Below are 16805 nucleotides of genomic sequence, written 5' to 3'. Positions count from 1 at the left end.
GGAGTGAAGGAGGCTGAGGGGTGACCTTACAGGAGGCTTATAAAATCATGAGGGGCACAGATAAGGTGGATGATCACATTCTTTTTCCACAGGGTAGGAGAGTCTAAAACTAGAGGCCACAGGGTTTAAGGTGAGGGGGGAAAGATTTAAAGGGGACCTGAGGGGCAAGTTTTCCACACAGACGGTGGTGGGTATATGCAACGAGCTGCCAGAGGACATGGTAGAAGCAGGTACAAATACAACATTTAAAAGGCATTTGGACAGGGATAGGAAAGGATTAGAGGGATATGGGCCAAATGCAGGCAAATGGGACTAGCTCAGGAAGGCACCTTGGTCAGCATGGACTTTAAGCTTAAGAGCCTGTTTCTATGCTGTACTCTATAACTATGAGATGCTGCCTGGCCTGCTGTTTTCCATCATTTTCAGTTCTTTATTTCAGGCTGCCACACAATTCTGGCATCTGCTGAGGGATGACTTGTAATCATCTTGATCAAAATCAGCCCTCTCCACAGAAACGAAGGGTAGCAAATAACAAAGTCTTCCTTTTGCTGAATCATCCCAAGCCTCAGTCTTTCTCAATCTCCAGGCACAAAGATTTACAATTTATATCTAATTTTATGCACTGATCAAAAAATTGCATGGTGAATTTCCAACTACTACACTGTGATAAATGGTCAAAATTCCAACTTCAGCAGACCAACCAAATGATTTTTTTTTAAATTTGCCATAATTAAAATCTTTGTTCATTTTACAATTAAATCCACTAATTTGGGTTGTATTGTGGCGAGACAGTTTAGTGATATGGACCCATTCCCATCAGATATTGCTTAAGTTCTTTACATCTCACAGGATATAAAGACATTTATTTCAGAAATGAAGTAACAGTCTCTGCAATAATATACTGACATCTAACAGGCTGTCTATTGATTTTCTATCTCTGAATTTAAACATTTTCTGAAAGTAGTTTAAAGTTTGACCTGTCCAAAGAATAAAACAAAAAGGCCCAAGTAATACATTTATTTTTCAATCTAACGGGAAAATTATATTGTCTTCTAACAAGAGTACAGCAAAATAAGTTGAACAGACTCAACCAAAGTTCTTAGTGATTACATCAAAATTATTCAGAACTCTGTATCAAGTCATATCAGCAAGACCACAGGAATGGCAGATGGAGAAAATACAATTTTGGTTCCTTAACAGGTTATCTTTTAATCTTTAATCCACATGATGGATTTCAACCCAAAACATCAACGGTCTATTTCCCTTCATAGATACTGCCAGACCCACTGAATTCCTCCAGCTGCTCATTTTTTGCTCCAGATTCCAGCATCTGCAGACTCTTGAGTCTGTATCTTTTAATCTTGGGAGTTTGGGAACACTGGAACATCACAAGATTGGTGGAATGCCAAAAGTGCAGGACCTCCTCAGCACTGCACAGAAATGGCAGCCTAGAAAACGTATTCGTGGCCACAAAGCAACACTAACCCACCATCTTCTGATTTAGTGACAAAGATGGTAGGGACAGTTTAGGCTAATTTGAAGATGGTTGAGCTAACATTTGGTGCTCAATTAAGCTAATCTCCACAAGACTAACATTCAGATTAATAATATTTTAAAAAGACTGTCAATATTTTAGAAAAAGTTTCCAAGATTTACCACTTCAATAGAGATTCCATCAAGCAGAAACCATTTTATCTCAAGAATCTAAATGAGTGGAAATGTGAAAGAAAAAAAATTATAAACACGTAATTGAAAGCTGAATAAGTGCTGATAAAACCCAGGCCCAAAGCAGACATTGTTTATCTTCAAATACATCTGAGTACACTCAGTGACTCTTCACTGACATTTTTACATCACTGTCTAAGCCACTCTTCCGGCAACTCTAACCTCTAAGTAATTTTCTACGATAGACATCAGCTTTAACTGACCTTCTTGTTCACTATGAGATAAATATTTAGAAATATTTAGTCTAAGAGCCACTTCATTATAGAAGATTTGCACATAGCCATTATTTTGGTGTCCCAAGTCCTGAATTTTAGTTTACAAAGTATGTGCTGTAATGCTTAGGATTTGTGGCACAACATTACAAACATGGCATTCCTCTTAAAAGTTCTTTCTAAATAAAATGACATGTTCTTCTATTTATGCTCTGCAAGGTACTATTCCCATTTGAATGGTGTCCTGAGAAACTGTAAGGGAAAGATTATTTATCTGTATCCTAATTTTCTAACCATTAATGTAAACGGAAGGGTGGGCTCTCTTACAGGTGTGTGTTTCTCTCCAACACTGGCACAGCAAGCAGAGCTGCTGCCAAACAACTCCAACAGCCTGGGTTCAATCCTGACCTCTAGCACCATCTGTGTAGAGTTTGCATGTTCTCCCTGTGACTGCATGGTTTTCCTTCGGCTGCTCTGGTTTCCTCTTGTGTCCCAAAGGTTTATTGATAGATTAATTGGACACCATAAATTGCTCTTAGTGTATAGTGAGTGGTGCAATCTGGGGAAAAAAGTGATGGGAGTGTTGAGAGTAGGTTATAGGAAAAATTAGAGGAAAATGGGATTGCTTAGAGAGCCAGTATTGACTCTGTAGACAGAATGGCTTCATCCTATGTCATACTGAAATATGCAAATTTCTCTCTACACTCAGACAAATAATGCTTTGTGTCTAAACTAAAAAAAGAACCTGTAATCATTCGAGACCAAAGACTTTGTCTTCAATTTTATGAGAATTAAATGCATTAGTGATATTCATTGCTAATTGACCCAAAATAAATTTCAATTTGACATTTTAGCACGCTAAAACATGACAATTTAACCCATCGAAACGACTTCCTTTTAATCCATCCCTATCCGTACCTTGTTGTGCAGATTTCTTTCATTAGGACTAGGTGGGTTGTTGCTGTTCCAGCTGCTTTCTTGCAAGATATCAGGGGTTTGTTCCCTTGTCCTTCTTGATACAATAAAATGCACTCGATCGTCACTTATCTAATGATAGACAACACAGGTCAAACAAATGGAAAAACATCTGTATTTAAAAAACACATTCCACACCAGAATTCTGAAAAGAGACAGCTAGGAACATTGCAATATGCGATCCCCAGATTTATATTAAAATTAAAGAAATCAGTCCTTCTACATTATATATATATTTTACTGCAATAATGTGATTCTATAACCATTCTTACTGCAGGTACATTTAGTGCTATCAATACATTTTGAAGTCAGTCCTAATACTAGAATTGCTGTGGCAAAATCTGAAATCATTTAACAGAGCTGAAATTGATAAAGTTGTTTCAAACAATAGTTTAGAAAATGAATATCAGGTGATTCTACAGTGAATGACAAGAAATTAGCTGAAGTGGGTTAGTAATAACAGTACAGAAAACAACCAGTAGTACAAGAACTGGAAATAAACAGGAAATAGAAAGGAAATTTCTAACAGGAAATAGGGGAGTCATGAAATATTAAAGGCATTTTATATTAGGATAAAAGAATAACCAGGGGGAAAAGAGCAGAGCTCATTAGAAACAATGGGGGCAATCTGTACGAGGAGCCATAAGGTGCAGGTGAGGTCCTAAATGAATACTTTTCATCAGTATTCACAAAGGAAATCAGTGAAGGAGAAGTAAAATTCTTGTGCCATGAGTAAAGAAGAGGTAGTTGATCCCTAAGTGGGCTGAAAGGTGGATAAATCCCCAGGGCCAGAAGAAATTTATCCCAGGTTGTTATGGGAGGCAAGGGAAGACATTGCTGGGGCTCTGGCTGTGATTTTTTTTTAATTATCACTGGCCACAAGTGAGGTACTAGATGACTAGAAGACGGCAAATGTGGTCTCCCTTTTTAAGAAGGGCAGCAAGGAAAAGCCTGGCAATTACAGAGCTGTGAGCCTAACATCAATAGTAGGGAAGTTATTGGAAAGAATTCTGAGGGACAGGATTAATGATCAGTTGGAAAGGCAGGGACTAATCAGGGATAGTCAGAATGGCTTGTTTCTATGCCATATGATTTTATAAACTGTCTTTTGTACCGAATAATTTCTGAAGTTTTTTTTAAAAGGTATTGCCAAACAGCATAAATTATGCTTTAGGACATATAAAGTAAATGGAATGGACTTTAAGTGTGTTGACGTTGAGAGAGACCTTGGGTTGCAAATCCATTGCTCCCTGAAAGTGGTAACACAGGTGGATAGGGTAGTGAAAAAGGCATTTGGTATGCTTGCCTTCATAAGCTGAGGCACTGAGTATAAGAGTTGGGACATCATGTTGCAGTTGAACGAAACATTGGTCATATCACTCTTAGTGTATTGTATACAGTTCTGATCACCACACTACAGGAGGGATGTGATAGCAATAGAGAGAGTGCAGAAGAGATTCACTAGGATGTTAGCTGGAATGGAAGGCAGTAGTTATAAGAAGAGATCGGATAGGCTGAGCTTATTTTCACTGGAACGTAGGAAGCTGAGGGGTGACCTTACAGAGGTTTACAAAATTAAGAGGGGCACAGATGGGTAGACAGAATCTTTTCCCCCAGGGTAAGGGAGTCTAGAACTAGAAAGAGCAGGTTTAAGATGAGAGGAGAGAAATTTAAAGGAGATCTGAAGGGTAGGTTTTTGCACACAGAGGGTGGTGGACATTTGGAACAAGCTGCCAGAGGAGGTAGTGGAGGCAGGTACTATTATAATGCTCAAAAGGCATTTGGACAGGTACTTGGATAGGGAAGGAGTAGAGGGATACAGGCCTAATGCAGGCAAATCATGTCAGTGTGGATAGGCATCATGGTCGGCATTGGTGAGGTGGGTCATAAGGGTCTGTCTCTGTGCTGTGCGTTTCTGTGATTATGAAAAAATTCAAGTTGTTAAATTTATAAAGAAATTTACAGATTTCAATTAGTCATTATCTAATGAAATCTGACTTGTGAATTCATCCATTCTAAGCTGTAAAATTGATCCTGATAGTTCAGATCAATTAATTACTGCTGAAATATCCTGGAATCTATTATTAATGGTGTGGCAACAAGCCATTTAGAATATTACATTATTAGACAGTCAACATGGCTTGAAAAATGGGGAATTGTGTTCAAAAAATGTAAGAATAGTTTTAGTTTGAGATGATGACTAACGTGGTAGATAACAGGAGACCAATGAATAAAATATATCTGCTCTTTTGACAGCATTGGATTAATCATAGAATTAGAAATTTATGGATCAGAAATGAGGCCTTTCAGCCCTTGGCATCCATGCCAGCTAAAAGATGGGTCTATTTAGACTAAGCCTCAGTCAGTTCTCAGTCAGAAGCCCTGCAGTTATTTGAAGTGAAATTGCTGCAGGAGAAACTGCTCAGGTGAGGAAGCAAGGCAGCCATTTCTCCAGCTGCCTTTTTGCATTCATCAATGTTCTACTCTTCCTCATTTTTCCAGTACAGTAATTGGTCCCCTTTCTCTTGCAGGCTAAAGTCATGCACAATCATTGGCTTGATTAATAAACTAGAGGCATCAACTTATGCTCACAAGGGCTCACCATACTGTAGTAGAGGATCCACCTTCTTATAGACATTGGGGTAACTCAGGCTATAATCCTGGTTACAGTGAGAATGTGACGAATATGCCAGGTGTGCAAATATCTACTGACTATTAGCCATGCCCAATTCCCTCCTAGTAATAAACTTATCTGCATGGCTGCTGACCACTCACCTAATATGTCCATGCACACAACCTTACCAGATTCTTCTTTTTCATCTTTACTAATGCAGTGATCTGGCAGATACCACTTACCCAGCACTCACATATTACCCTTAACCTCTACACCTTATCAAAGGAGTCCATCCCAAGATGGAGATGGAACACACACTATTGTGCTTTACAGGACAAAATACCAGCTTAATTGCCACAAGAGGTGAGCAAGGTTAGAGGCTGTAAATGCAGAAATGGCAGTGCAATTTGATTCAGAGTCTCTGTGGTAAAATGCAGCAGCCTCCTTAATCATCAGTCAACCTCCCGAATCTTCTGCAGCAGAAGTGAAGGTCCAGTGTAAAAAGTGGTCCTTTAAATCATTCCGCCGCGATGGATTTATTTTTGTAATTTGTTTTTCAATGAGTACCCCTCCCTGGTGAGGCCAGCATCTAATGCCCATCCCTAACTTCCTTTGAGAAGCTGGTGGTGAGCCACCTTATTCAACCACTTCCTCCTTCTGATGATGGTACTCCCACAGTGCTTTTGGGTGGGGACCCAGAAACGGCAATATATTTCTATAGTAGGGTGATGTGTGTTGCGTTGATACAGTTACAGGTGGTAGTGTTTCAAGCACCTGCTGCTCTTTTCAGGAATGGAGGAGGTTTCAGTTTTTTGCTCAGGATAGAAATCTCCCATCTGCATACTGCTCTGGTGTCACCTGTAATATTTCCAGGATCCCATGAAACTCTCAGAATTTCCTCTCCATTATTTATTCATTTTATCGACTGTCATAATCAATGGACCTCATGCATAATTAAAGAAAGAAGAACTTGGATTTATGTAGCGCCTTAGGGATTTTGGGAAACAACATAAAATTTAGGTTTAATCCCGGTTATAATGTGAAGTAAATGGCAGCCAAGGTCCACAAAAAAAAACACCGTCCACCCAGCTCACACCTCAACCATCCTGGTATTGAAATGACTGAATGGTTGCCATAGCTTTCCAATAATAGTTGTCAATCCAATCAATTACAAATAAAATGTTAGAAAATTAACCTGTATGAAATGCGCTGCAATTTCCGGAGATCCCCGACGAAGATCGTGTCCGTTGATCGCGAGGATTCTGTCATGAACTTGCAGTTGGCCATCTTGGGCAGCAAGACCACCTTCAAGTAAACTGAAGATAAAAACGCCAGATTCATCAGACCTGCGGACCAATTTTATTCCCAGGGGTTGATCAGCACTCTTATGGAGAATTACATGGAAGCTGTCATCTCTGGAGCAGTTATTTTCAATGTTTTTTCTGCATTTATACAGTTGCTCTCGGAGCACACTCAGCAACAAGATCTGACAAGGTTGTTTCAATACTGCCAGTGCATAGTTATGAGGCACATTGCTTAAGTCAGTACCATTTACCTGGACAAGAAAAAAATCAGAAATGCAGAAACCATTTAGAAGTTGACTTATGTATAACGGTAGTAATGACAACAAAATTACCAGTATCTTGGACAGTAGCTTTGTGGCTTTGCACAGGTGGTTTAAAGCAGAAACAATAAAGTTGCTATTAGTGAAGTAGTACATCACCAGTGACTTCTACAAATGCATCAAAGGAACTTGCACAGATTTCAGGTATTCAAGTTGCCCTGCTGTAAAATAAGCTGAAACATTTACACTTTGTTGCAACAGGTCTAAATAAGTTTTTAAGCATCATGCAAAACCATAAATTTTGCTTGGCAAACCGTCTGTCCCAAAATACTTCTAAGTGTTGTAATTCACTCAAATCTCTGAAGATCTTAAAAGTACAAAAGCCTTAAAATATAATATTTTGGGGCTTTCTACCTTAATCACATGTTCAATTATTTATGTTGCACACTATCCAGTATTTAAGAAGTTGATTAAAAATTGTACTTTTGCAACTTGCTACATTGTCATGAGAATTCTTTAATATGATTGGCTAATGGCCCAAGTTCTTGCCACAGTGATGGCTTTAACTTCGTAGGGAACTTTCTTCCAAGCCAACAATGAGTACCGTTGCTTCAACACCAACCAAAGATTCAGCACCGTAAAAATCTGTTAGAATAACATACTGCAAAAAAAAGATTTTCCACAGCATAGTTTGTGGTAAGCTGCCACACATGCTGCCATAGAATAACAAAATGGGATGAGGTAACTGTTGCAAGAGGTCTATAGAACATTTACAGGAAATTTGTGCTTCATGCAAGATTAGATAAATATGTTTACTATATTATAGATTCCAAGATCATTCAAGGGTTGCTTTGAGATTGGATGTGTTTTATAAGAATACAAATTATAATTCTATTGCTACTGTGGAATGTTAAGGCACAAAGTAGTCAGTTTTAAGTTTAGTGAGGGAACAATGTCAGTTCTTCAGTCTTGATCAGATTCCAGATAAAATTTATGCTTTTCTTTCCCTTTTAAAATGCAATTGCAAAGGATGTTTCTTTAAAAACATTCTGACCTACTTCAACAAGGTGGGTAAGGTTTTAGGTTTTCAATTGTCTTTCGTTTTATTAACATATTGTTTCAACAAAATTGCTTACAGTCCATCAGTGAGAAAATTTTTGCATGTAATTTATTTGCTTAAAGATAAATGAGAGAAATGTGAAATAGCAGATGGCAAGCATAGGGCATTACATTACTATTTAGTACAGTGCTAATATTATTTAGTTAAATGTGTTTATTTGATTGGATCCTCAGTAAACTGGTTGCTTATTAGACTGAAACCATACTTTATAGGTTCTCAATACTATTTAGTAAGTGGAAATGTTTTACATTCTTGTAAAGGATAAGGCCGGCTATTTTTCATTTCAAAGCAGGAATAATAAACAATATTTTGGAGTTGCATCACATGAGGAAATATTTGCAGACTGAGGGGAAGTGAAGAAGTATTCTGTGAACACATGGTATCAAATAATTCCAGAACTCCCCACAGCCATGTTCCAAAACATAGCAAGGAACTTACTAAATTGCTTTCTCCCAACACAAAAGACTAGAGAGAGCCAGAAATGAGGTATTCAGAGGGCCTCTGCGATATAACAGGCAGAGCAGTGACAAATACAATGATTTGGCTTTAGGCCCTTGAAATCAGAAAAAAATTTCAAATATGTAAAAAATATAGAAAAATGGCAATTTGGGGGATTCTATTGATGTGCATCATGGTTACAACAACTAACCAGCGTAAGTGCAGCAGAAATTCAGATGCTAATGTTTTCACTTTCCCAAGGTATCTAAAGAACTTCACAGCCAAATTCATTAGTTTTGAGGTATATTCATCATGATCATTCAGGTAAATGCTCCAAATTTGCAAACAGTGACTAACAAACATAATAACAAATGAGATAAACGATAAGCTAATTAATCTATTTTGATGTTAGTGGAAGCATGTAAGTTGAATAACAAAGCAGCCCATGCAAGCAGGAATAGGGCAGGACCCAGAGCTATCTGGGCCTGCAACATGTCAAGATAGAAACTCAGCTATATCATGAGAATAAGTAGTTCTCTTGGGATCCTCCGCACTTATCACTTCTAACCATATACTAAGTGGGAGTAAAACAATGGAAAAATCATTACAAGAGTTTATGTACAAGAGATAAGCTTAGAATTTCTTAGCAAAGGGATGAAAGATGCCATCAACAAGTCTATCAAGTAACACTTAATCAGCAATAACCTGCCCATTATAGGCTTCGCCAGGATCACTTGGCTCCAGACCTCAATCCATGAGCAGAGTTCCAAAGCTGAGGTAAGAGTGACTGATCTTGATAACAAAACAGCATTGACCAAGTGTGACATTAAGGAGCCCTGGTAAGATGGAAGTCAATGGGCCTCCAAAGGAAAACACTTGGATGTTTGGAGTCACACGTGCACAAAGGAAGATGGTTGCGGTTGTTGGAGGTGAAACAGCCCAGATCCAGACATCACTGCAGGGCTTCCTCAGGACAATGCCCTGGGCTCAATATTTTCAGATGCTTTAATCAATGAATTTGCCTCCATCATAAGATGTGAATGTTTGTTATTGATTGCATAATGTTCAATTCCCCTTTCAACTCCTCAGCAAATGAAATAGCCAATGCCTGCATGCAGCAAGATCTTGGCAACATTCAGGCATATTTGTTAAGAGGCAAGTATCATTTGCATCACAAACTTTTGTTTGCAATGACCATCTCCAACAAGTGAGAATCTAACCATCTACCCTTGACATTCAGTGGCATTACCTTCACCATGTCCCTCATCATTAACATCATGGGGTTACATCACTGACCACAAACTCAACTGAACCAGCTGTCTAATACTGTGGCCACAAGAGCAGGTCAGAAGCTGAGTATCCTACAGAAGTGACTCACCTCCTAACACCCCAAAACCTTTTCATAGCTTCAAGCCACAAATCAGAAGTGAGTGCAGCTCCTTATCTCAAGATTTTTGATACCACCCAGAACAAAACAGGCCACTTGATTGGCAGCCCATTCTTCTTGCTAAACATTCTTTTTCTATTTCACCAGTGCATCCTGACTGCAGTGTGTACCATTACAAAATGCACCGCAGTTACTTCCCTAGCCTCCCAAACCTGCAACCTCTGCCACCAAGACCAAAGCCAGCAAATCCATGAGGACACCTCGGATTCCCCTCCAAGACACACATCATCTAGACTTGGAAATACTGTATATTGCCCATGCTTCAGCATCACTAGGTCTGAATCCTGCAACTCCCTACCCAATAGCAATGCAGTGGTTGAAGAAGGTGGCTCATCATTATATTTGCGAGGACATTAAGATGGGCAATAAATTCTGGTCTTGTTAGCAATACCCATATTCTCAAGAAAATTTTTAAATACTTCAATGGCTAAAGGCAAATTTGCTAAGTGTATTCAAGAAAATCCTCCCAGTTGCCGTAGACATTCTGTCTGGGGATAATAATCGTCTCACCGGTCCTCCACCCGTGCCCTTAAATTTCTTTGCCTCTTATCTCTTGCCAATATGCCCACCAAAGTATCATATGGCATGAAAGAGCAGAGTCTATATTTAACACAGCATGCTTTTGTCCACATTGGATCTCTGCCAACACTCTTTGTTGCCTAATGCCACCTTTATTGCAGGGATTATTGACACTGGAGGGTGAGCATGATTAAATATCCAAGCCTCCTGTAACTGATGCTTAAAAACATTAACAAGTGCACTGGAGATTCTCACCAACTGAAAATGCACTTCAGGAATTCAGTCATGCACTACAGAAGGCTTTTCTGACTACTTATTTATCTGGTTGTAAAACTGCAGGCAACGTGCTTCCAAACTTCTACTCTCTGCTTTTGCTAAAAGGAAGCCAGATTCATCATCTCATGGGTTTACAGGTAGAACATAAGCTTGATTTCAAAGGATTTTGTTGCTGAACATGTTCCAGATGTCGTCAAAGCAAAATTCTAGTCCCTGGAACCAAAGTATCTATGAAACTTAAGGTCAGTAGCAGGAAGATGGAATAGATGACGAGTGGAGAAGAATCATGTTATTGACTATAATTATTGATGTGGGACAAAAATTTCTGTGTTCATATAGTTGCTGCTGCAAAATAAAGGGTTTTGGATGCAAAAGCATGGAAAGAATAATTCTTGCAATACCCAGTCCAGGAGTGGCTTGAAATACAGCTCATCAGGAGAGCGTTGGAATAGTTGGGTGACCACCAGGAAAGGTAGAGCGAGCAGGGAAATAGTGCAGGATTCCCCTGTGGCCATTCCCCTCAGCAACATATAACCCTTTGGATACTGATGGGGGGGGGGGGGTGTAGATGACCTACCAGGGCACAGCAGCAGCCAGGTCAGTGGCACTGTGGCAGCCTCTGAGGCTCAGCAGGGAAGGGTAAAGTCAGGCAGAGCAATAGTCAATCGTTAGGTGGACAGACAGGAGAATCTGTCTGCCACAAAACAGACACCAGGATGGCATGTTGCCTCTTGCGTGCTAGCATCAAGGTTGTCTCTGAATGGTTGCAGAATATTCTCAAGGGAGAGAGTGAGCAGCCAGAGGTCATAGTGCATATTGGCTGAGGAACTGGTGCAGGGTTTCAGGTTCTTGGATCATTGGAATCTCTTCTAGGGCAGGGGCAACCTGTACAAGAGGGACAGATTGCACCTTAACTGGAGGGGAATTCCGGCCGCTGTCTGTAAGGAGTTTGTACGTTCTCCCCGTGTCTGCATGGGTTTCCTCCGGGTGCTCCAATTTCCTCCCACATTCCAAAGATGTACAGGTTAGGAAGTTGTGGGCATGCTTTGTTGGCATCGGATGTGTGGCGACACTTGTGGGTTGCCCCCAGAACACTCTACGCAAAAGATGCATTTCACTGTGTGTTTCGATGTACATGTGACTAACAAAGTTATATTATCTCTCATCTTATCCTGATCAGGAGGTTCACTAGTGCTACTCAGGAGGGTTTAAACTAGTTTGGCAGGGGGATGGAAACCAGAGCACCAGATTAGAAAGTGGAGGGATTGACAGGAAGGTAGGTGTCATGACCAGCAAGTCTGTAAGGAGGAACAGACAAGAGCAAGGTAATAGACGTGATGGGACGGAAGTGATGAAGTGTGTTTCTTTTAATGCTAGGAGTATTAGGGGTACAGGTGATGAACTTAGAGCATGGATCAGTACATGGAACTATGATGTTGTGGCCATTTCAGAGACTTGGTTGAGAGGGACAGTACGGGATGCTTAATGTTCCAGGGTTTCAATGTTTTAGAAAAGATAGTGAGGGAGGTAAAAGAGGGACAGAGGGGTGGGGGGGGTGGTTGGAGTTGCACTATTAATCAGAGACAATATTACAGCTGCACTCTGAGGGGACATAACGGAGGGCTCATCTACTGAGTCTATATGGGTTGAACTCAAAAATAAGAAAAGGTGCAACCACTCTAATGGCATTATACTACAGATTCCCCAGTAGTCACTGGGACATTGAGGAGCAGATATGCAGGCAGACTAGAGAAAGGTGTAAAAACAACAGGGTTGCTGTTGTGGGTGACTTCCCTAATATAGCATGCCAGGTGACTGACCTTTCACTGGGAGACAGTTAGGGAACAGTGACCACAACCCCTTAAGTTTTAAGATAGCTATAGATAAATATGGGGCTTGAGGGAGAGTATTAAATTGGAGCAGGGCAAATTACGAGAATATTGCAGGAACTAGGGAGAGTTAATTGGGAACAGCTGTTTTTGGGCAAGTCCGCACCTGACATGCGGAGGATGTTTAAAGACCAACTGCACAGAGTACAGGACAGGTATGTCTCAGTAAAAAAGGAAGGAAAAGGATGGCAAGGTAAGGGAACCTTGGATGTCAAGAGAGGTGGTGAATTTAGTCAAGAAGAAAAAGGAAGTATATGTAAAGTTGAGGAAGCTAAAATCAAGCTGAGCTCTTGAGGAATATAAAGAAGCTAGAAAAGAACTCAAGAAGTGGATTAGGAGAGCCAGGAGGGGCCATGAAAAGTCCTTGGTGAGTAGGATTAAAGAGAATCCTAAGGCATTCTATACATATATCAAGAATAAGAGAATAACTCAGGAGAGGGTAGGACCACTCAAGGATAAAGGAGGGAACATATGCTTAGAGGTGGAGGATGTGGGAGAGGTCCTAAATGAGTACTTTGCTTCAATACTTACCAAAGAGAAGGATTGGAAGATCAGAGTGGGGCATGCTAATGTGCTGGGGCATTTTGAGATAAAGGAGGAGGTAGTGTTGAGTCTCTTGAAGAACATTAAGGTGGATAAGTCCCTAGGGCCAGATGTGATATGTCCCAGGTTATTGAGAGATGCAACAGATGAGATTGCTGGGGCCTTAACCAAGCTCTGTGTGTCCGCTCTAGCTGTATGCAGGGACCCAGAGCACTGGAGCCCAGCTAATGTTGTTCCATTATTCAAGAAGGGAAATAGGGATATTCCTGGAAACTATAGACTGGTCTCTCATCAGTGGTAGGGGAAGCCACTAGAGAGGATTCTTAGGGATAGGATTTATGAGCATTTGGCAACCATGGCCTAATTAGGGACAGTCACAGCATTGCTTTGTGTGGGGCAAGTTGTGTCTTACTAACTTGATCGAGTTTTTCGAGGAGGCGACGAGGGGGATTGATGAAGGTAGAGCTGTGGATGTCGTATACGTGGATTTTAGCAAGGTGTTTGACAAGATCCCTCATGGGAGGCTCATCCAGAAGATTAAGATGCATGGGATCTACGGTAGATTGGCTGTTTAGATTCAGAATTAGTTTGTCCATAGAAGACAGAGGGTAGCGGTCAATGGGACTTATTCTGATCCGTGACTAGTGGTCACGGTTACAAATAACCTAAACAGAGAATACAATTCACATTTTGAAATAATTCCAGAATGTGCACTACCTCAAGAATCATGTCCCCTGGTAAAAGTCTGCCATCTTTAGCAATGACACCATCTCGATAAATGTCTTGTATGACAATATTTTCCATCGGAGTTTCACATCCTCCCACAATGCTGATGCCGAGGCTTACATATGGATCAGAGCGATCAATCTTTATGGTTGTAACTTCACCATCTGGAATGAGGTGATGTAACCTAGGAGATACTGGAAATTTAAAACAAATATGATTGAGTATTTCCTTGTGTTATCTAGGTTATTATCTTAAATTGCAAATAAGACCTACAACACACTTGATCACATTACATTGGCTCAGAATTTCCCAAAAAATTCCAGCAGTTCTGAATAAAAATCTCAGTATATCACCACATAATTGACTGCTCTGGACTCACAAGTGTCCTTAACTGTATCTCGGTACATGTGACAATAATAAACTGATTAACTTTATCAAGAAGTGTCCATTGGTGTTTTGCCAACTTCAGTATCAGACCTCTCTAGAGACCAGTGGTGGATCACCCAGTTACTCCAGTTTCCCAGTAGTTACACTGAGAAGTCTGCCTGCTGACCCTGCGTTTAGCCGACACAGGTTCATCCACTCCAACCATTTCAGTGGATTCAAATGGCTGCAAAGGAGAGAGACAAGTTTCAGATAATTTACATTTAATTGGCGTTATTTTAATATATTCAAACATATTTTAGTGTTTGTGAATTTTTAAAAAAATAATCTTTAAATATTTTATTAGAAGGCTTAATTTTTTAAAAAAATATTTGCTTGAGCAATATCAAATAGTTTAAGAGTTTTAACAGCCAATTTAGCCACTTGGTATGGCTTAACTGGCACGTTTGTGATTTACAAATCAAAGCCCTTGATCGGCTCCATTCAGCGACCTGCCTCAACTAAAAGCAGGTTTAGTGCTTCTGAGAAATTCTGGCCATTATCTTTAAATGAAGTTTAACTGTTTTACATTGCTGATTAATGGGTACATATTATGTTATTTAGTACACTATATTATTAATTAATGTGACAGTAGATTACAAAACTAAATGGTAAAATAGTGAAGCAATAGAGTTTCAGTTCAGTGTAGCTCTGATTCGGGATCACAAAGTACTACAGCACAGAAACAGGCCACTTGCCTCAAATGGTCCTACTCCTATCTTAGTTCAAGAGAATTGGGTGTTATTGAAATTTGCCTTTGATAGCTTGCGCTGGAATGTTGCTAGGTTTTTTTTTTTACAGATATCTCTGGTCAAGTCACGCACACATGTCCACTGCTCAAACTTGCCTGGTGTTATGTAGTAAAACTGAGTTATCAGATGAAAGATTTTACCAAGCTAGGACGCTGCCATATATCTGAGAAGAAAGGATGTGAAAAAAGAAAGAAGATCGCTACAGAAATTTCAAACCTTATAAAATTGCATTTTGCATTAGATTAGTGCAAGGCAAGACTGGTAGCAATCACGAGTTTACTGGTTCAGCATTACTAAGGAGCCCACATCATACACAGCAATCAATACAAGGAGAATTAAAACATAATAAAAATCAATGAATTTCAAATTGGTTGCAGAGTTTCCTTTTTAAAAATTCTCTGACAAAACCTGCTGCCAAGCCTGTATTATGGCAGCGTTATGCTTGCTGCAGGATATAGACTTCACTGCTGCTCCTTCTTCTACACCCAACCTCTTTCCTCTTTGGTTCAGCTTTCATTATTTTTAATAAGGAATACGACACTCAATGGCAGATGGAATTGGGAATACAGAGCATCAGATGTGATTCAGTTGATATTAATTTCACTTTGGTGACTATAGGTTCAAGCTTCATAGCAGATACTTGAGGACAAAAAGGCCAAATTCATGGTGTAGTACTGAGGATTTGCTGCACTGCCTTTCAGATGCTATGTTAGACCAAGGCTCCACGTGCCTTCTCAAATGATCAGCATAAAAAGATCACACAGTATAAGGAAGAAAAAAGGGGATTATATATAATTTTATATTCAGTTTAATGCAATTTCTAGGAGCTTAATGTCACAAGTTGGCAACATTCTTTCTTCCATACGGCAGTAACTACACCTCAAAAGTGCTTTCAGATTTTATTCTCTCTGGTTATTCATCACTGCCCTCTTTCAGCCTGTACCACACTACTTTTGCCATTCGACCTTTTTGCATTCCACCCATCACATTTTCCTTCATTCTCTGAAACTCAAAAATGTACTTTTATCTCTAACTTTTCCAATGAAAGAACATTGACCAGGAACATTAACTCTATTCCTCTCTCTGCAGGTGCTGCCTGACTTGCTGAGTATTTACAGTATTTTTGTGTTTTATTTTGCTTTACAAAAGTACTAAATTGACTGCAAAGGGCTTTATTGTGTCCCTGAGCAATATAAGTGATGCTATTTGTGGAAATGTTGGAAGGATGAGAAGCGTGACTACTGTTGTTCATCATTTACAATCAAAGATGTTGATTTGAGAGTCAGCAAAATTTGCAGCTAACTCCAAAGGTAGTTTTCAGTTGGAAGAATCTGACAAAATAGAGGAAAACATTAATAATTTTGCAAAATGGTCTTGGCAAATTAACTTCTATATAGACAAAAGGGAGAGATATACATTTTGGCTGGATGGACAAGGAGAGCCTGTAGTGTCAGGAAATCAGGTGTCTAAGTATGAAGAAGAACAGAGGTAAAACTAAAATGTAGAGAAGTTGTGTTAAATTGGTACAGAACTTTGGTTAGCCCATGTTCAATGTATGTGAACCCTTCTGGTCTCCATTAGT

At 39.7% G+C, this 16805-nt stretch overlaps 1 protein-coding gene across 1 annotated transcript in view; it reads right to left on the bottom strand.

Moving 5' to 3' along the window:
- Positions 1-16805, bottom strand: part of lnx1 (ligand of numb-protein X 1) — a 148154-nt gene that overhangs the window by 28681 nt on the left and 102668 nt on the right. Inside the window, 3 exon segments of the mRNA XM_052045611.1 lie at positions 2856-2984; positions 6722-7081; positions 14040-14242. Coding sequence (XP_051901571.1) covers positions 2856-2984; positions 6722-7081; positions 14040-14242 — 692 coding nt within the window.

The sequence above is a fragment of the Pristis pectinata genome, chromosome 2 (assembly GCF_009764475.1).
Source record: "Pristis pectinata isolate sPriPec2 chromosome 2, sPriPec2.1.pri, whole genome shotgun sequence".
Classification (NCBI taxonomy): Eukaryota; Metazoa; Chordata; class Chondrichthyes; order Rhinopristiformes; family Pristidae; genus Pristis; species Pristis pectinata.
Note: the sequence above shows the minus strand (reverse complement) of the source record. Positions and strands in the feature narration are given on the sequence as shown.